This window comes from Thamnophis elegans, chromosome 14, assembly GCF_009769535.1.
Source record: "Thamnophis elegans isolate rThaEle1 chromosome 14, rThaEle1.pri, whole genome shotgun sequence".
In the NCBI taxonomy this organism is placed as follows: domain Eukaryota; kingdom Metazoa; phylum Chordata; class Lepidosauria; order Squamata; family Colubridae; genus Thamnophis; species Thamnophis elegans.
Window position 1 is genome coordinate 48625361 of NC_045554.1, and position 20313 is coordinate 48645673.

A 20313-nucleotide genomic window follows, 5' to 3' on the forward strand; every position below is an offset into this window, starting at 1 on the left:
ACGGCCTTCTTTTCCTCCCCCCCACCTTCTGTGTTGGAGGGCGCTTGTATGAGCTCACTTGCCTGCCCTTCCACCTAGCAGAGAATGTTAAGTGGCACTTGGGAGGGAGGGAGGGTGTCTGTTCAAACGCACAGGCGGCCTTGAATTGCAGGCGGCTATATAAGGCTGAGCTGCCTAAGGAATGCAGGCTTTCCTGGAGAGACTCCAAAGGAGCCACTGGGACGTTTTGGAGTGTTGGGGGCTGGGGAACCTCAGGTCAAGCCATCCAAGGGTGGGTGGGTGGGAGGAATGAATAGCATCTCCCTCTAGATAACAGAGACCTTACCAAATGCTCAACAGTGGCATTGTCTTCTCTTGTCAACCAAGGAAGAGCAGGTAAATAGCTTGAGGATTTTGAGGAGGGGGGGAGGATATGGGGAGGAGGATGGCAAGGGCACATTTGCAGATATTTCCTTCATTCTCACAATCTTACATATCGATGGAAATGGCTGCTATATCCTTCAACTTTGGAAAACAATAGCAGTTATACTTATATACCGCTTCATAGGGCTTTCAGCCCTCTCTAAGCGGTTTACAGAGTCAGCATATTGCCCCCAACAACAATCCGGGTCCTCATTTCACCCACCTCGGAAGGATGGAAGGCTGAGTCAACCCTGAGCCAGTGAGGTTTGAACCGCTGAACTGCAGATAAGAGTCAGCTGAAGTGGCCTGCAGTGCTGCACCCTAACCACTGCGCCACCTCGCAACCCACTATTTTCCCTATGAGACTGAAGAAAAGTTTACCAAGTAAAGGACAAACTCTGATTGTCAACCAAATTCAATGCATTTTTTCCCAAACACTTTCCATTTCTGCATCCTTTCGGGTCTCGGGAGGGAGCGGGGGAAATGTAGTAAAACCACGAATTCTTCTGGCTTCCTTAATGGAAAATGCCAAAGGCTTTGAAGCTGCAATAGCCAGTTTGGCTGACAAAAAGGCCACAAGTCAGGGTTGTGATGCTGCTGACAGGAGCAGGGCAACAGATAAACGCTTTGGGGCTCCGGCCTCACCCGAGTAACTATCACCAGAGCCCTGGCACAGATACTTGACACTCAAAAGAACATATCCCAGGAACAACCAGGCTGCAGACGAACTGGACACTTGTGTGAGTCAGACATGTTTCCACAAGCCCAATGAGCAAAAGACAAGCCACTTTCAACTGGGGGCTTGGCTTGGATAGGAAGCCACGGTTTGCATACTTCACTGAATCAACTGCAGTATCGGTTTGTCGAACACACGGAAACGCCCGTGGATGGATTCCCGGCTGAACGAACGTTAAGGCTGCTCTGAAGACGCAGAGAGACACACCCCCCTGTTGGAGCTTATTCCACAGCTTTTATTTCTTTCCAGTCTCCTTCAGGCCCATTGACCCAGAATCCGAACACTTGGCAGTTCTGCTTAATAACAACTTGCAACCATCCCTTAAAAGAGGACTTGAAGAAACCCCCCCCCCCCAAAGTTGTCTTCCCCGCTCCTTTTCTTGCACAGAACAAATAATCCTCAAACCCTTAAAACAGATCACCGACCCATTGCTCAGAACTTAACCAAAGGAAGCGCCTCCTTCCCTCCAGGTTTGAGACCCTCCCTCCCTCAGGGCCCGAAGATCTGGAGACCCCGGGGCGCTTTTCTTTTAAAAAATATACTTTGAAAAATAATGTTCCATAAAAATACTATTGTTTCTAATCAAACACAGATATTGCAATATCAAGGGTTAACTGCTTTGTATTCTCTCTATAAAACGTGAAGAGTATTTGTTGTTACACGGAGAGATGTAGAAAAAAACCACCAGGGACTTCTAGAGTATCACAAAAGCAGATACAAAATGAGCAAGGTCAGTTGTGGGGGGGGGGGGGGACAGGGGACAGGAGGGAGAGATTTGGCTAAACAATTATGCTCAAGTCAGGAATGGCCGCCTGGTCTCGCCTGGGAATGACAAACCTCTTTGGAAGGCTGCTTTCCATGCACGCGTTGATCCCAGAATCCCTCGCCGCGATGGCCAAGGAGCAGGCACCCAAGCGCATAATAAATATTCGTACAAGGTTTAAGTCTCCCATGCTGATTCCCCCCCGCCACAAAATTAAAAACAAAAAAATCCAGTGAATGAACCCAAAGACACAGGCAATTAAAAAAAAAAATGTAAACTACATTTCCCCCACAAAATGTTTTGTTGCTATATAAACCGCTAACGGAATGAGGGCCGGTGGTGCTAAAACCGTATTAAAAGCGTCTTAATAAAGTATACCATCTGCACTGAGTGGCATGGGGGAACGTCCGACTGGTAGTACAGAGCAGGTCCGCTGGAACCGGGAAATGAGAAGCACCCCTTTTCGCTGCCCCGGCCCCGAGGAAGAGGCTCCCTGACCGGACGAGGCAAGACGAAAGCGGAGGAGACGGCCACAGGCCCCCCCCCCTTCTCTGGGAGCCGACGGGCAGGACGAGCGGCGCATCGCTCTGACGGGAGGGGGGGAGAGAGTCAGGCAAATGGGCAACAGTTCCTGTCTGCTGCTCGGCGCTGTCAGCGGCGCTCAGTTCTCCGAGAGGGAGAGCGCCAGGGCTGCCTGCAAGGCTGCTTCCTCGTCGATGTTATAGTCCTGGAAAGAAGGGAGGAGAATGTGGGACCAAAGAGTGGAAGAGCCCCCCCTTGCCCCCACTTCCATGCACGGCAGGAATGTTGCCATAACCCATAATCCTCCCACCAGTTAACAATTTGCTCCGCTTTTATTATTATTATTATTTTTCGTTTGGTTACAAGTGTTTTAACATTTATCATTCTTATACATTTATTATTTCATTTAATAGGTTATAATATACAGTTTGGGTTGCTTTGTTTACCATCCCTTCCTCCTGTTATAACACCACCTTATTTTCCATTTCTTTTCTCCCTTCCTCCCTTCTCTACTTTCCTCCTTCCTCCTCTCCTTCCCCTTCCTTCTTCCCGTACCTTTCTCCTACTCCTGATCTTCCTCTTCCCCTTCCTACCCTCTCTCCTCCTCTTTCTCTCCTTTCCATCCTCCTCTCACCTTTCTTTTCACCCTCTCTCCCTTCTCTACTTTCTTCCTTCCTCCTCTCCTTCCCCTTCCTTCTTCCTGTACCTTTCTCCTACTCCTGCTCTTCCTCTTCCCCTTCCTACCCTCTCTCCTCCTCTTTCTCTCCTTTCCATCCTCCTCTCCTTACCTCTTTCTTTCCACCCTCTCTCCCTTCTCTACTTTCCTCCTTCCTCCTCTCCTTCCCCTTCCTTCTTCCCTTACCTCTCCTTTGCTCCTGCTCTTCCCCTTCCTACCCTCTCTCCTTCCTCTTTTCTCCCTTCCATCTTTCTTTCCTTTCCCTTTCCTTTCTCCTTCCCTCCCTTCTCTACTTTCCTCCTTCCTCCTCTCCTTCCGCTTTTATTATTAAAGGCGATTCTCCTGCGAACGATCTACTAAGATGCTGCGGAACGCAAAACCCACCACAAATGTGTCGTAGGAAAACTTGTGCCGGTGCAGGAGGTGCTGTAGAAAGTTGGCGCTCTTGTAACTGGGGTCCCCCCAAGGCATGGCTGAGCACACTGGACAAACCTGGAACACCCAGGAAGGGAGAGGAGAAGAGGACGGTAAACAAAGAAGAAAAAACACTCAATTTGGGATAAGGGTGAGAGCTAAAAGCAATGGTGTGATCGCTTGATGGTGGAGAGCGGGGGGGGGGGGGAGAGAAAGAAAACAGAACAATTTCCTGTTGCACAGCACACAGAATCCAGCTTCGAAAACGCATGCCTTGCTATGAAATATCCTAAATGCAGATGTATTCATATTCTATGCTCCATAAAGTTTGATATTAAACAGCACCACCAAATAAAACTCTAAACCAACGTTTCTCAACCTTGGTCACCTGAAGATGTGTGGACTTCAACTCCCAGAATCCCCCAGCTCTGCTGGCTGGGGGATTCTGGGAGTTGAAGTCCACACATCTTCAGGTGACTAAGGTTGAGAAACACTGCTCTAAACAATCACAAGACCATACACAAACTAATCAATTAAATGAAGCTGGTACAAAGGGAGGCAGGCTTTTAGATCTCCACGACATTTCCATGATTTTATATGAGGGAAATACACCCCAAATCTCCCGAGACAGATTTAATTTCTTTTAGCAGCTCCCGCATGCAAAAATGAAAGGGACAAGGTAAGCACAGCCTGACAAGCACATCTGCCACTGCAGATGCAGAGGTGCGTTTTATTATCCCCGGTTCGCAAAAAGCAGGGCAGGGCACTCCAGCTACGGCATAAACAGGGGGAAGGAAATAGGCGAAAGTCCCTCGTTTCAAATAAGAGACAACTTCCTTCTTATTCCCAGTTTTCTGCTAATCCGGCTTTCCGTTTCACCGAACGGGGACATGAACGCAACTCACCACTTTGTTGGGGTCACTGCGGTGATTCTCCATACAGTGCTTCACTAGCTCCTGCTGATCCAGGTTCCGCGCTCCACAATAGGGACAGACAAACGTGGACCGGTTTGGAATATTGCTGAAAGGGAGAGCAGCAGAGTCCAGTGACTGGAAGATGGGTGGATCTCAGGTCGGCATGCTGGCTGAGGAATTCTGGGAATTGAAGTCCACCCTATTCTGGGATTGTGTGGGTCTACGTAACTTCAAGCTGCTTAACTTGAGAAACAGTGACCTATAAGGACAATACTTCTAGCTTCTTTATTAAAGAGATGCCCGACTCTGTCAGCCTCTGTTTGCTGCTGCTTCGGCTGCCATTGAAACGGGGAGGGGGGGCATGGTATTTGGGAGGGGTTTACTAATTGTGCTGGAGGAAGATTCTGGAGTTCTGCTGCCGGTCGGACTACGCATGCGGAGGAGGTTCCCGCCAAGGCCAACGGCACCGACATTCCATCTTGGTGATGCCTTTCGAAGTTATCTCACACCTGACACTTGGGAGAATTATGATTGGACTGCAACTGGGATGCTAAGGGGTGGGGAATGGGTTATTTTATATAGCACTCGCTTTCGCGCCTAAATAATCAGTCTTCGCTTTGCTACGCTTCTGATCATTTATAATTAGTAAAAGTACACTTGATTTCTATCAATGGAGTCTTGTGGCTTTTCTTTCCTAATTACTCAATGAAGGAGTGCTGACAGACTCTGTCTTTCCCTCCTAACCTTGCGTGAGAGTGCAGGAGGTATTCTAAAACCTGGAAACCAGCGAGTTGGGGAGTTGGGCTCGAACCCACAAAGAAAGAAATACCTTGGAATAGGTTGGGATGTTGGGACGACAGGCACGAACTTTGGACAGTTGGCCATTTGTTCCTGGACTTTAGCACACAACGTAACATGAGATCGCATCTTTGCAAGGGTCACCTGGGATACAAGACAGATGAAAACAGAGGATGCACATCCATTTGAAGCCTTCTGTAGGCTTTTTTTTAACAGGCCACTCACAAAAGCAGGGCGGCTTATAATTATCCAGCTTTGCTGCCTCCACCTATGTGCACAAGCCCTTAAGGTTACCTTTTTACTGCAGCCTCGACATGGCGCCTTGAAGGAAGACAGCTGCTTTTCCACACCGGACGCCTTCTCCACCTTCTTGGGGTCAAAAGGCATGCGGCAAAGGGGGCAGAGGGGAGATGGAACTTGGAGGCAGGGCTGCAGGCATTCCCCACAGAACCTGCGGAAGGAGGAGGCTTGATTTCTCCCGGAGCCTGGAGAGTTGTGGGAAAACTACACACGCTGCTCAGAAGGGAATGTGAAGAGGAGATCCTCTCCCAGGATGGGGGGCTGGTGGGCTTCAGCCAAGAGGAGGAGCCGAAGACACACAGAACATCTACAAGATCAGGGGTCTCCCTAGTGGGCAACTTTAAGACTTGTGGACTTCAGCTTAAAAGAGCCGAGGTGGCGCAGTGGTTAGGGTGCAGTACTGCAGGCCACTTCAGCTGACTGTTATCTGCAGTTCGGCGGTTCAAATCTCACCGGCTCAAGATTGACTCAGCCTTCCATCCTTCCGAGGTGGGTGAAATGAGGACCCAGACTGTGGGGGCGATATGCTGACTCTGTAAACCGCTTAGAGAGGGCTGAAAGCCCTATGAAGCGGTATATAAGTCTAACTGCTATTGCTATTGCTATCTATCTATCTATCTATCTATCTATCTATCTATCATCTATCTATCTATCATCTATCTATCTATCTATCTATCTATCTATCTATCTATCTATCTATCTATCTATCTATCGGATTGTTGGGGGCGATATGCTGACTCTGTAAACCGCTTAGAGAGGGCTGAAAGCCCTATGAAGCGGTATATAAGTCTAACTGCTATTGCTATTGCTAACTCCCAGCAACCCACAAGTCTTTAAAGCTGCCCAGTTTGGAGACCCCTGTAGTAGACCATGAACTCTGCACCAACACAACTGGCAAGGTACTTCTGGAGCATTTGCTGCCATCTATGGAAGGAGGTCTTGTGGTTTTAAGAGAAGATACGTTGGCTGCCCTGTCCTCGCCTTCCCTGGGGCTTCCCGGCCTTAGGAATTCCTCTCCAAGCGCCAAGCGGGAGCCCCATCACCCCCCCCCCAAATAACCTCGCAATCCAAGACCGCAGGAGCAGGAACCTCCTTGGTGGGAGGGGAAGCTGGACCCCTCGGATGCTTCCCTGGAGCTGCTGCCCATCAGCCCCCCAGGAACTTCAGCCGCTCCCCCTCCCCAAACAGCCGGAGGCCCATCTCTGCAGCGCCCCCTCCCCAGGAGCTGTGCCCCCCCCCCATGCAAGGGCCCTGGGGGAGACCCCGTGGCCTCCCCTCGCTCCCCCGCCCCCAGGCCCCCTCCTCCCCGCGCCCCCCCCCCACGCCCCCTCCCCCGCTCACGTGTGCCTGCAGGGGGTGATGCGGACGGGGCGCTGGTAGACCTCCAGGCAAATGGGGCAGCTGAACTGGGCCTCCAGCGCGGCGCCGGGCTCGTGCGGGTGAGGCGGCGGCGGGGCGGGGGCGGCGGAGGGCGCCTCGCGGGACCCCCCCGCCGACACCAGCAAGCTCCGGAACATCGCGGCCGCCATGGCGGAAGGGGAGGGGGCGGGCGGGGGAGGCGGCGGCGCGTCCCGACTACGTCATCGCCCCCGCGACCTCGGCGCGTCCCAGGCCGGGACGGTGCCGGAGTCCCCTCCCACTCAACTTCCCGCGGCTCTCGCGAGACTTCCCGCACCACCGCGCGGCGTCATCGCGTCGCGCGGGAACGCCAAGGGGCCCTCTGGGAATTGTGGTCTCCCGGCCACAGCGGAGGCGGCGATGTGCGACGGCGGGGAGGGCGGCTGCGGAGGGGAGCCGCTCCCGAGGGAGGAGCCCCGGGGCCGGTGAGGAAGCCTCGCCCGCTGGCCTCGGGGAAGCATGCAGGCAAATCCATGGCTGGTTGAACAAGCCACCATTGCATGAACCAGCAATGAGGCCAGTCGCAGGCACGCTGATTGCTCAGCAAATCAGGGGTCCTAACGTGGGAACCTAAATCAGGGGGTCCTAACGTGGGAACCTAAATCAGGGGGTCCTAACGTGGGAACCTAAATCAGGGGGTCCTAACGTGGGAACCTAAATCAGGGGGTCCTAACGTGGGAAACTAAATCAGGGGGTCCTAACGTGGGAAACTAAATCAGGGGGTCCTAACGTGGGAACCTAAATCAGGGGGTCCTAATGTGGGAAACTAAATCAGGGGGTCCTAACGTGGGAAACTAAATCAGGGGGTCCTAACGTGGGAACCTAAATCAGGGGGTCCTAACGTGGGAACCTAAATCAGGGGGGTCCTAACGTGGGAAACTAAATCAGGGGGTCCTAACGTGGGAACCTAAATCAGGGGGTCCTAACGTGGGAACCTAAATCGGGGTCCTAACGTGGGAAACTAAATCAGGGGGTCCTAACGTGGGAACCTAAATCAGGGGGTCCTAACGTGGGAACCTAAATCGGGGTCCTAACGTGGGAAACTAAATCAGGGGGTCCTAACGTGGGAAACTAAATCAGGGGGTCCTAACGTGGGAACCTAAATCAGGGGGTCCTAACGTGGGAACCTAAATCAGGGGGTCCTAACGTGGGAACCTAAATCGGGGGTCCTAACGTGGGAAACTAAATCAGGGGGTCCTAACGTGGGAACCTAAATCAGGGGGTCCTAACGTGGGAACCTAAATCAGGGGGTCCTAACGTGGGAACCTAAATCGGGGTCCTAACGTGGGAAACTAAATCAGGGGGTCCTAACGTGGGAAACTAAATCAGGGGGTCCTAACGTGGGAAACTAAATCAGGGGGTCCTAACGTGGGAACCTAAATCAGGGGGTCCTAACGTGGGAACCTAAATCAGGGGGTCCTAACGTGGGAACCTAAATCAGGGGGTCCTAACGTGGGAAACTAAATCAGGGGGTCCTAACGTGGGAAACTAAATCAGGGTTAGGGGGTCCTAACGTGGGAACCTAAATCAGGGGGTCCTAACGTGGGAACCTAAATCGGGGGTCCTAACGTGGGAAACTAAATCAGGGGGTCCTAACGTGGGAAACTAAATCAGGGGTCCTAACGTGGGAACCTAAATCAGGGGGTCCTAACGTGGGAACCTAAATCAGGGGGTCCTAACGTGGGAACCTAAATCAGGGGGTCCTAACGTGGGAACCTAAATCAGGGGGTCCTAACGTGGGAACCTAAATCGGGGTCCTAACGTGGGAAACTAAATCAGGGGGTCCTAACGTGGGAACCTAAATCAGGGGGTCCTAACGTGGGAACCTAAATCGGGGTCCTAACGTGGGAAACTAAATCAGGGGGTCCTAACGTGGGAAACTAAATCAGGGGGTCCTAACGTGGGAACCTAAATCAGGGGGTCCTAACGTGGGAAACTAAATCAGGGGGTCCTAACGTGGGAACCTAAATCAGGGGGTCCTAACGTGGGAACCTAAATCAGGGGGTCCTAACGTGGGAACCTAAATCGGGGTCCTAACGTGGGAAACTAAATCAGGGGGTCCTAACGTGGGAAACTAAATCAGGGGGTCCTAACGTGGGAACCTAAATCAGGGGGTCCTAACGTGGGAACCTAAATCAGGGGGTCCTAACGTGGGAAACTAAATCAGGGGTCCTAACGTGGGAAACTAAATCAGGGGGTCCTAACGTGGGAACCTAAATCAGGGGGTCCTAACGTGGGAACCTAAATCAGGGGGTCCTAACGTGGGAACCTAAATCGGGGTCCTAACGTGGGAAACTAAATCAGGGGGTCCTAACGTGGGAAACTAAATCAGGGGGTCCTAACGTGGGAACCTAAATCAGGGGGTCCTAACGTGGGAACCTAAATCAGGGGGTCCTAACGTGGGAACCTAAATCAGGGGGTCCTAACGTGGGAAACTAAATCAGGGGGTCCTAACGTGGGAAACTAAATCAGGGGGTCCTAACGTGGGAAACTAAATCAGGGGGTCCTAACGTGGGAACCTAAATCAGGGGGTCCTAACGTGGGAACCTAAATCAGGGGGTCCTAACGTGGGAACCTAAATCAGGGGGTCCTAACGTGGGAAACTAAATCAGGGGGTCCTAACGTGGGAAACTAAATCAGGGGGTCCTAACGTGGGAACCTAAATCAGGGGGTCCTAACGTGGGAAACTAAATCAGGGGGTCCTAACGTGGGAACCTAAATCAGGGGGTCCTAACGTGGGAACCTAAATCAGGGGGTCCTAACGTGGGAACCTAAATCAGGGGGTCCTAACGTGGGAACCTAAATCAGGGGGTCCTAACGTGGGAACTTTTAAGACTTGGGGACTTCAAATTCCCCAGCATGGCTGCCTGGGGAATTCTGGGAGTTGAAGTCCACAAGTCTTAAAAGTTCCCACGTTTGGACCTCTCTGGCTTATGCAACCATTAAGAGAAGAAGAAGGGAAGGAGAAGAAGAAGGGATGTGAAATAGGAAGGGGAAGAGGTAGAGAGGAGCAGAGGAGAGGAAAAGGAAGAAGGAAAGGGAAAGAGGAGGACGAAACAAGAAAAGGGGGGAGGGAGGAAAGGAAAGGAAAGTAGGATGGTGGAGAAACAAAATAGGTCTCTGGGATGGTAAGCCAGTGTTTCTCAACCTATGCTGGCTGGGGGATTCTGGGAGTTGAAGTCCACAGGACTTAAAGTCGCCAAGGTTGAGAAACACTGTGGTAAGCAAAGCAATCCCGACCGGATATTTTAATTTTTGTACGAAAAAATGAATGTTTAAAAGAGTTCAAATGTGATAAGCATAATAACTATGAGAATGTATACTTGTAAATGTGTATATGACTCTAAAAACAGAAAACATTTTTTACCAAAAAAAACCCAAACCGTTAGTCAGCACACGTGCTCAGAGAGAGTTTTATCAACTCTGGCAATTTTAAATTCAATTCAAACCTTTATTGTCAAGGCGCAATATATGTGAAATGTTATTGGCTCAGGTGGGTAGACTTGCAACTCCCAGAATCCCCCAGCCCAGTGGATGGATTGATGGGTAGGCTGAGGAATTCTGGGAGTTGAAGTCTACCCATCTTAAAAGTTGCCACAGCTGATAAAAGACTGTTTATATCAGGGGTAGTCAACCTTTTTATACCTACCACCCACTTTTGTATTTCTGGTAGTATTAAAATTTTCTAATCGCCCACCGGTTCCACAGTAATGGTGATTTATAAAGTAGGGAAGTAACTTTATAAAATTTATAAAGCAGAGTTACAGCAAACCCCCCCACCGCCCACCATGAAAGCTGGAACGCCCACCAGTGGGCGGTAGGGACCAGGTTGACTACCACTGGTTTATATGAAAAAGGGATTGCTTTTTGCTAGTGTCTCAACTTCCGTACCGGAGAGACACAGGAGAGATTTGGGTATCCTGTAAGGCTCTTTTGCAACCTGATCTTCTCTTCTCCCAGCTGTGACTCCAAGTGTGTCAAGTGCAAGGATGCCTCTCCCGTGGTGAGCATTCGTGCTGGAGATGCCTTCTGCAAGTAAGTGCAACTGGGCAACTGAATGACGTGCAGAATTTGGAATAATTCAGAACTGGTCTTCCTGTCCTTGTGCAGAATTTTCCCCCCCCCCTTGGCAATGAATCTGGGCTTTTTCCTTTGCAGGGGCTGCTTCAAGGACTATTTCGTTCACAAGTTCCGTGCCATGCTTGGGAAGAATCGCTGCATCTACCCTGGAGAGAAGGTCCTGTCGTCATCTCTTCTGCTTCAGGGCAAGAGAGAGGCGGGCAGGATGGCACCTAAAAACAGGAAACAAATGTTGTGATGCTTTCTCCCTACTGCTTTAGGTTCTCCTGGCTTTTTCGGGGGGTCTTGCTTCCAGCTCAATGTTGAGGCAGGTGCAAGAGGTATGTTTGACTTCCAAGCAGGGGGGGGGGGGGCAGCCAAACAGCCCCTGGTAGATGAAGCATTTGAATTTGAATTTGTGTTTATTTATATGCCGCCCTTTTCCCTGGGGGGACTTAGGGCGGTTCACAATCCAAAGGAAGGGGGAAAACAGACTTTTACATATAAGACAATACATAATTAAAACGCAACATTCATACCATTCGGGCGGGTCACCATCTTTAGCCCCAGGCCTGACGGGATAGCCAGATTCTGAGGGCTGTGCGGAAAGTCTGGAGGGTGGTGAGGGTACGAAGCTCCACAGGGAGATCGTTCCATTGGGTCGGGGCTACCACCGAGAAGGCTCTCCTCCGCGTGGTGGCCAGTCGGCATTGGCCAGCAGATGGAACTCGGAGGAGGCCTAAACGATGAGATCTAATGGGTCGTGAGGAGGTGATCGGCAGTAGGCGGTCTCTCATGATAGCCTGGGTAAAGTTTTTGAATCAAAGCCTGCTTTGCTTCCTCTTCTCAGGGCCTCAACCGAGAAGCCCCCAAGAAACTTCGCTTCAGACCAGGAATAATTTACATTGACGGTTTGTGTTGGCAGCCTTGTGCCTTCTCCATAATTTGTGGGGGACCGAGTGATTGTGCAGGCAGTTTGTTTCGACTGAAATGTTGCGGCTTGTGAAGATGTCCGCTTTCCTGAGAGATGCAGAGGGGTGCTGAGGGAAGTTGGTTTCCAAAGTCGATTCCCTTTGAGCAGATTAACTGTCAAGCATTACTGGGCATTGAAAGGTTGAAATCAGAGGAAACCTCTTTCCAAATTCTTGTCAATGAATCTCCTCATCTCCTCCATTTCCCTAGGGGACATTGAATATATCTGGGGCTTGGGAAGCTTCTCCCCGGGCAAAATATCAATGGTGCAATCAGTGGGCCTGTGTGTGTGTCTGTGTGGGGAGTTTATCAGAAGATTTCTCACTAAACACACCCCTTAGATCCCAATATTCTTTCGGAATTTTTTCTTCCCCTTCGATCCTCTCCTGCCCCCTGGCCGCCAATGTGGGGTTAGAATCAGCAGCGTCTGGAGATTCAACCTCCCTTTCAGGGGGTGCGCTAGTGCGAATGCGTAACCACCCCCTTCCTCCAGTTAATGCGAGGGTTCCATTTACGAAGCCAGGGGAGTCCCAGAATAAGGGGCCGGTCCATCCCAGGTGCCGAAGCAGTAGCAAAGCGGAGGCTGACATGACCCATCCTTCTAAATCAGGGGTGGCCCACTATGGCCGTGGCCCGACAAAACCGCGGTCCACTAAAGCGCGCCCGATTTAAGCGCGTCGCTGACGTCAGCAGTGCGACAACAGCGACCGCGGAGAAAAAAGAGTGCTTTAAAAAGTGCTTTGAAATCAAGCCGATTCACGTTAAGGTAAGGGTTAGGGTTAGGTTTAGGGTTAGGTTAAGCATTAGGGTTAGGTTTAGGGTTAGGTTAAGGGTTAGAGTTAGGTTTAGGGTTAGGTTTAGGGTTAGGTTTCGGGGGGTTAGGTTTAGGGTTAGGGGTTAATTTTAGCTTTAGCGCTCACAGCGTGCTTTTTTCGTTGCGCTGTGATGACGTCAGGTACGCGGTTTCGTCGAGCACGCTTTAGTCGACCGCGGTTTTGTGGTGGAACCCACTATGGCAACTTTATAACCTGCAGACTTCAATTCCCAGAATTCCTAGCTGTCTTGAGTTCAAGTCCTCAGGTCTCACTGCAAGTCCAGTATCTTCCATGGTTGAAGATACCGTGGCAAGGAATGTTCCCAGGGCTGTTGTGGTTCTTCCGGACTAGCCACCTTGCTCACAGTTTTGGTTTTGTTGTGCAGAGGGAGCTGTGTGCGGACGGAGTTTGGACGAGCGAGTGAAAACCTGCAGTCAGGTAGAGGCTGTCCTGCGAGCCACAGGATTTCCCTATCATCTGGTGTTCTTGGAGGAGGTAAATATGGCTGAGATTCAGCACCCTCCCTGCAGCACATTTTGGTGATGTGGCATCAAGAGCAACGGCCTTAGCCAGCTGGCTGCTTTGATGTGATTTGCCTGGAAGGAAATGCTATTATTTCGTTTCATTTATTGAATTTCTAGGCCGCCCAATCCCGAAGGACTCCGGGCGGCTTACAGAAATGAAAATATTAAAAAGAATTTTAAAACAATAGGATACAACAAAGTTAAAAAGAAGCACAACATATACCCAATCAGAGGGGGGGCTGGACCTCAGTCAAGAGGTCAACAGCCCCAGGCCTGCCGGAAAAGCCAGGTTTTAATAGCTTTGCGGAAGGCCATGAGAGTGGGTAGGGTCCGGATCTCTGGGGGCAGCTCGTTCCATAGGGCCGGAGCAGCAACAGAGTTTGAGTTTCATTTTATTTGTATGCCGCCCTATTCCCTGCGGGACTCAGGGCAGCGCACAAACCCAAGGAGGGGAAGAGAAAGACACAAAAAACTACAAAATACAGGGCATTTAAAAACAACCAACAGCCACACGATTCGAGAGGGGAAGGGAACTCATCGACCCCAGGCCTGCCGACACAGCCAGGTTTTAACGGCTTTTCGGAAGGCCTGGAGAGAGGTGAGGGTCCGAATCTCTGCGGGGAGTTCGTTCCAGAGGGCCGGAGCTGCCACAGAGAAGGCCCTCCCCCGGGTAGTAGCCAGATGACATTGGCTGATAGATGGAACCCGGAGGAGGCCAGCCCTGTGCGATCTAATGGGTCTTTGGGAGGTATGTGGCAGCAGGCGGTCTCGCTATTCGACGGTCTACTATTATTAATAGTATTGTTCAGCAAATTGAATTAGAGCGGTGTTTCACATCCTCAGCAATTTTGGGGCTGGCTAGGGAGGTTCTGGGAGATGAGCTCCACATATCCGGAAGTTTCTGAGATGGAGAAACAAGTGAGTAAGGGCATCAGAAAGGCAGATCCTAGGAAGACCCCTCAGGCAGGACAGGGTTATCATTCCTCCATCAAGCATAATCCTTTGTGCACTATGAACTCTGCCCCAGATTAATCTGCCCACTTTTGTATTATGGAAAGAAAACTACAGAGGGTCAGAGAAAACTTGTTGTGAAAGGGGAAGTTGATAACATAGATGCACTTCTAGTATTGCCACTTTCAGAAGAAAAAAAAAAGAATAAGGGAAAAGCAGCATTAACTTTAACATTTGGGGCTTAGCAGTGAGAAGACGGACTTTCAGGCAGTTCCTGAGAGACCATCTAAACCGGGTCATCTGGACGATTTGTTTCGGATCTAATCTGTCCTGGAGAGACAGTGAAAGGTAGAGGGAACTCCAGTGGTCCCAAATTAAGAGAAAGAGTTAAAAATAGAAAAAGAGAAACAATTTAAAAAAAACAACACACCATAACACTCAATCTGGGTGGGGCTGGACCTCATTCATGAAGTCAACAGCCCCAGGCCTGCCGGAATAGCCAGGTTTTAGTGGCTTTTCGGAAGGTCGAGAGAGTGGGAAGGGTCCGGGTCTTAAGCTTGACAAGGAGGGAAGGAAACATGATTCCTAGTTCTGAAAATCTGTCAAAGCAATTGCAGTTTGTGCAGCCTCGACACTTCTCCTACAGTTTGCGTTTGACCCAACTCGTGTCGTCCTGCTCTGCCATAGGTTTTTGACCTTCCCGCTTCAGTCCTGAACTCGCTTACCCAGAGTCCTCCTGACCAGGCTCCCAGCTACAAGGAAGCAGTGGCTGATTTCACCAGGTGGCAGCAGCAGCAGCAGCAGCGGGAGAAGAGGGTGGACACAGCGACTTCCTTGGAGGACCGGCTGGCAGAGTGTAGCATGCAAGGCTTCTCGTGGCAGGGACGGTTGGCGGTTCTGGAGGAAGCCGGCTCTTCCCTTGCTTCCCACGCGGAAGAGCTGGCCCGCCTCTTTGGGGGTGTCAGATCCCTAACTGCAAAAGAGGATCTCCTGCAGACTCTCCGGTGAGCTCCTTGCCCGGATCCTGAGTGAAGTTAGGAATGCCCACCTTGTGAGCTGGATGGGAACTAAAAAGGAGCCTTGCAGGGGTCTTCGCGCATTCTTGCTCTCCAGCCCTCTTAACAGAGAGGCTCATTCAGTGCCCTTTCTTAGCTCAGGACCCTCATACCGGCTGACGTTCCTGATAAAAGGATGCCTTTGCAAGCAGCCCCTGGACTTAGAATGGGTTTCATAGTCAAAAGGCCATTTCATCTGGTCCTTCTAGATCAGTGTTTCTCAACCTTGTCAACTTGAAGATGTCTGGACTTCAACTCCCAGAATTCCCCAGCCAGCGAATGCTGGGAGTTGAAGTCCGGACATCTTCAAGTTGACAAGGTTGAGAAACACTGGCCTAGATCATTCTTTATGTGTGGACTTCGACTCCCAGAATCCTTTGCAATGATGATCATGGTGGCTGGGGAATTCTGGGAGTTGAAGTCCAGACATCTTCAAGTTGACAAGGTTGAGAAACACTGATCTAGATGGCTGGTTATGGGGCATTCTAGGCTGCTTTTTCTAGGAAAACAAACAGTTTATTGCTTTCTGGGCCCCTGGTTGGATCCCAGATTCTTGGCTGGGACGGGAGAGAGAGATCTTTGCTTTTTAGGACCCACCTGATGCTGCAGGTGGCTCGGAGAAACGGATACACGAAGGTGATGGTGGGAGACAGCTGCACCCGTGTGAGCGTGAAGCTGCTGGCCAGCCTCTCTCTGGGACGGGGGGCCTTCCTGGCTCTGGACACGGTGAGAACAAAGCGGCTCACGGTTTCCCCACCCACTGGACAGAGTGTGCGCCGTGTTTTGGCCCCTCGGGGCCTTGCTCTTTGGTTTAGACATCCTTGCAAGCAGCTTACCTGAGCTTTAGGAAGCGAGGTCTTGTCCCTGAAGGGGAAGGAAAGTCCTAACTTAAACCTGCATAGAATCCAGTGGCTAAACTTCACGTTTCACCCCGGGATAAGCCCACTGAGGAATATTTCCCAGACAGACAGACAGGATAATTCTACAGAAGAAAAGCAAGGCCTCTGGGATTCAGGCTTCCATGCTGTGGCCAGAGAAGCCAGGTGGAGCTTTCCCCGGCTCAATCTCCGTCCCAGAATCCCCCCGAGATGTCGGGGTGCAAGGGTGCCTGCGGCCTCTGAGCAGCTCTGCCTTTCTGCTCCCTGATCTGGCCCTGCTTTCCTTTTTCCTTTCTCCTCCCGCAAAGGGCTTCTTGGATAGCCGCTATGGGGACGTCCTAATCCTGCGTCCGATGCGGGAATATCCGGCCAAAGAGATCGCTTTCTACAACTACCTCTTCAGGGTGCCCACCATCTTCACGCCTGGCCTGGACACCAAAGTAGGTGTCCATTAGGAATTTGGCTGGGGACAGCGTGGAAGGGACCGAGGAGGATCCCCCTGGGTGGGTCAGGAGGATCTGAGCAGCCGTGACGGAGGCTTTTTCCCTTCCTCCAGGCCTCCGACAGAGCCAGCATCCACCTCCTGATAGAGAGCTTCCTCTGCAAGCTGCAGTCGGAATTTCCCTCCACCCTCAGCACAGTCTACCGGTGAGCGTCCCTCCCCTCGTCTGGTGAAGGAGGACAACAAACATCTGGGTGAAGAAGTGCCTGGCAAAGGTTCAGCAGTGGTGACCATTAGGCGTGACTCCCTTCCCTCACACTCGTGGGCCCTCTGCAGCATTGCTGACGTGTCCCGGCTTCTGTGGGCAAAGCAGAGCAAGCTAGAGAGGGGGATGTTGGCTTGTCTTCTGAAAAATCAGTTTTAATGGGAGGATCCTTTCAAGCGCCGTGTTAAAACAAGTGGCACCTAGTTCCAAAGGGAGTTCATGTCCTCCCTTCAGGAGGTGCAGGTAGCGTGAATGGGCCAGGCAGGAGGTGGGCTTCCCTCCAGGCCTCTTCCTGAAGCCCCCTCTTTGTTCCAGGACAGGAGAGAAGCTGAGTACGGGCCCTCAAGAGGTCCAGTCTGATGTGTTGACAGCACCGGCCCGCTGCCTCCTCTGCCTCTGCCCCCTGGACACCAATGTTGGTAAGTGGTCTTCTTTGGGGTGGTGGGGGGACTCACTTCTAGATTAACTTTTGGTCCCTGCCGGGGATTCTAGAACAGACAAGGACGGAGATGCTAGCCAGACCTCCACGGTGTCAGAATTACACAACCTGGGAGTTGAAATATTGGGGTGGGGGGGCGCTCTTTCCCTCCCTGCTGCTTTGCCAAACAGGCATGGGGATAAATGCACACTTGCTGCTTGATGAAAAAGACGCGACTGCCTGCTGGTTTGACACGTCCAGGAGAGGCGTATTCAACCCTTGAGCTCCGGGTGCTGCGAGGTTTGCTGACTGCAGGGCGTTAAGAACCCAGCTTCGGCTGTCGAGGCTTCTGCCTCTTGGCCCAAGGATGAGCTCTCAGCGGCCGCCACTCTTGTTCCTTGACAGAGGACGGGTCCTCCTTGCAGGTCACACTGCTCTCCGAAAAACTCAGCCGGCGGCCTCCAGCTGAGGAGGGAGGCTGCGGAGGTGGCATCCAAGCAGGCTGCTGCGGAAAACCCCCAGCAGGAAGGTGAGACCCCCCTCAGAGAGAATGTTCTGCTGGGTGTGGATGAGCCGCCCTGCTCTCCTTGGCCCCCTCCCCTAATAAACCACTAGGCAGCACTGGTGACCGACGTTCTGCTTCCCTCCCCCCCCAGAGAGAGCTCCCACCTTGTCCCGTTGCTCTGCTATGGCTGCCGTCTAACATTCAAGGAGCTGGTAGGTGTGCGAGGGTTTGTGTAAGCAGAAGGGCTCAGCTGCTCCCAGGGCTGGGCCCGAGACAGAAGCCGCCCGGCTGAGGACGAACCGCTCTGTGTCTCGAGTTAAAAGGGGTGCAGTCAGTTGGGCCTTCGCTTGGGGTTAAAGATTTTGGTTGCTGGGACTTTGTTCTGGCTTTGGAGGAATTTTGGAGGTTACTGTCCTGTGGGGGGCAGTTGGGGTGCCACGCTGTGGTTTGAGGGTCATTAAGGGGCTACCCTTGTAAAAGTAACAAGGCCGCTAGAACCCTGCTGCCCTTCCTCACTCCAGCCATCCCTTTGCAGAGCTGCGTGGAGTCCCTCCCGCCATACATTCACGAGGAGGCCGAGCGCCAGCAATGCAGGTAGGGGCGAGGTTGTTGTCTGGGGGAGTTTGTGCCAAGAGAAAGGAAATTGCGTTGCTCTCCTCCAGGACAACAGCAGTGCGGCCCAAAGAGACTGCTGGGAGTTTTTTTTTGTTAACGGTGCATTGCTGTCGCTTCCTAGCCGAGTAATTTGCTCCATCTGCCCTTCCAGCCGCAACTTTTTAAGATATCTGGATTTCAACACGGGGTGAAATCCAGCAGCTTCTGGAGAACCGGTAGCGGAAACTTTGAGTAGTTCGGAGAACCAGCAAATGCCACCTCTGGCTGGCCCCAGAGTCTGGTGGGAATGGAGAGTTTGCAGTATCCTTCCCCTGCCACGCCCACCCAGCCACGCCCACAGAACCAGTATTAAAAATATTTGAATTTCATCACTGATTCCAACCCCAGAAGTCCCCAGGGATTGGCATGCTATTCGAACAGACCCTAGTCTAGCGTGATACGCAAACCCAGAATTGCGGTGATGCCCATTTCCACTTTCTTTGCAGGGCTGCGATGAAGCAAGAAATCCAGGAATTCTTGCTTGAAGACGATGCTTGATTTGCATCGGGTACGCAGGGGGAGGACTGTTCGTGGGCCTAACGGCCAGACACTCTGCTTCCACAAGTGTTTTTTCAAGCAGAGGAATCATCTTGGATTCCGCAGCGGCCAGACTGAGCCAAGAAGGATCCAGATGTTTCCCATCTGCCAGTTTGGCACCTCCTTGGATGCCCAAGTGAACTGAATTTCTATTTTTGTGCACAGGATTGAAATCCTAAAAGAGGCAAAGGGAGAAGCCTTGCTCACCGAAGTTTTATGAAGCGTCCCAAGGAAAGCATGTGCCTCACCCCCATCCAGACCTCCTAAGGCTTCATTTAAGCTCTCCCCCAAAACTCTTCCAGGCCTCTCTGGAGAAGCTCGGCTGCTGAACCAGAGGAATTTCTCTCCCCCAAAGTCCACCTTGACTTCACACCACCCTTTTTTTAAAATCACAGCTTTGTTTTTATTGTACAGATCTGTATAAATAAAATGGCCTCCTGTAGAAAAAATAAGTTTGTAGATTCCCAGCAGCCCTTGTTCCCAGCAACGAGGCCGAGAGGGAGGGTCAGGGGCTGCAGGGATGGGGGAGGGGGCTCTGGACATTTCAGCAGCAGGACAGCCATTCACTTCCTGGTCTCCGTGGGGGAAGGAAACGGGAGTCCAGGTTTGGGACAGGGCAATATCTTCATTTTCATTTTGTAAAAAAAAAAAAAAAGGAAAAGTGTTTCAAAAAGTGTTTTGTGTGTTTCCAACTGTGTGGCTCAGGTTATGGGGCCGCCCCACCCCAGAGCCTCCAGCAGAAGAGGCGGGGTAGGAGGAGTTAGTGTCTAGGACTGGAGTCTGGCTGGCTCGACAGCCCGGTTCCAGCGGCTGGGCTCTGCGGGTCTCCTGTTTATGGGGGTGAAGGGGGCTCCCTCCCTCCTCAGTCCTTCTCCCGCGTCCACTTGATCATGGTCTCTGGCGAGCGGTAGAGGAAGATGAGCTTGGCATAAAGCTCCTCCTCCAGCTCCAGCTCTCCCGTCTCCCGAACCAGGAAGATGTGGCTGCAGAGGGTCAGGATACGGTCCACGCAGGGCAACTCCTCAAACATGATGGAGTGGGAGATCTCGCTGAAGAAGCCTCGCACGAACTTCCCGATCACCAGCACGATGGAGACGTAGAGGCCCATGATCCTGAGCAGAGAGAGAGAGAGAGAGAGAGACCCTGTGTAGCGCCCCTGCGCAGCTCACCCACCCCCCCGACACGCAGCCCTCCCACCAACACCATTCGCACGACCTACGAAGTGCCAGCAGGCGGGCTGGGGAGGATCCGCAGGCCCTGATCCCAAGGCTCAGCCCCTTGGCTGATCCAGAGGAAGCCTTGGAAAGGGACCGAA

At 51.8% G+C, this 20313-nt stretch overlaps 3 protein-coding genes across 4 annotated transcripts in view; 1 reads left to right on the top strand and 2 right to left on the bottom strand.

The window, feature by feature from the left end:
• Positions 1-1741: 1741 nt before the first annotated feature.
• LOC116517416 (E3 ubiquitin-protein ligase RNF166) lies at positions 1742-7075 on the bottom strand. The gene is made up of 6 exons (XM_032230334.1): positions 6867-7075; positions 5520-5676; positions 5257-5369; positions 4419-4533; positions 3484-3591; positions 1742-2628 (listed from the first exon to the last, which is right to left on the bottom strand). Exons 1-6 carry the CDS (start codon positions 7052-7054, stop codon positions 2563-2565), a joined length of 747 nt encoding a protein of 248 aa, XP_032086225.1. The 5' UTR covers positions 7055-7075; the 3' UTR covers positions 1742-2562.
• LOC116517414 (cytoplasmic tRNA 2-thiolation protein 2-like) lies at positions 7032-19653 on the top strand. Of its 2 annotated transcripts, none has more exons than XM_032230331.1 (16): positions 7032-7348; positions 10884-10958; positions 11082-11160; positions 11264-11323; positions 11833-11893; positions 13155-13264; positions 14932-15248; positions 15890-16025; positions 16486-16617; positions 16734-16825; positions 17200-17303; positions 17708-17831; positions 17959-18019; positions 18343-18401; positions 18908-18969; positions 19164-19653. In XM_032230331.1, exons 1-15 carry the CDS (start codon positions 7053-7055, stop codon positions 18957-18959), a joined length of 1758 nt encoding a protein of 585 aa, XP_032086222.1. In that variant the 5' UTR covers positions 7032-7052; the 3' UTR covers positions 18960-18969; positions 19164-19653. The 2 variants fall into 2 exon arrangements, with proteins under 2 accessions (XP_032086222.1, XP_032086221.1); XM_032230330.1 differs by having other exon boundaries at positions 18908-18958; positions 19007-19653.
• LOC116517413 (piezo-type mechanosensitive ion channel component 1-like) overlaps positions 19633-20313 on the bottom strand; it is a 77903-nt gene continuing 77222 nt past the window's right edge. The window contains exon 51 of the mRNA XM_032230329.1: positions 19633-20110. Within this exon, the coding sequence (XP_032086220.1) occupies positions 19861-20110 (250 nt within the window). The 3' untranslated portion in view covers positions 19633-19860. The remainder of the gene's footprint in view (positions 20111-20313) is intronic.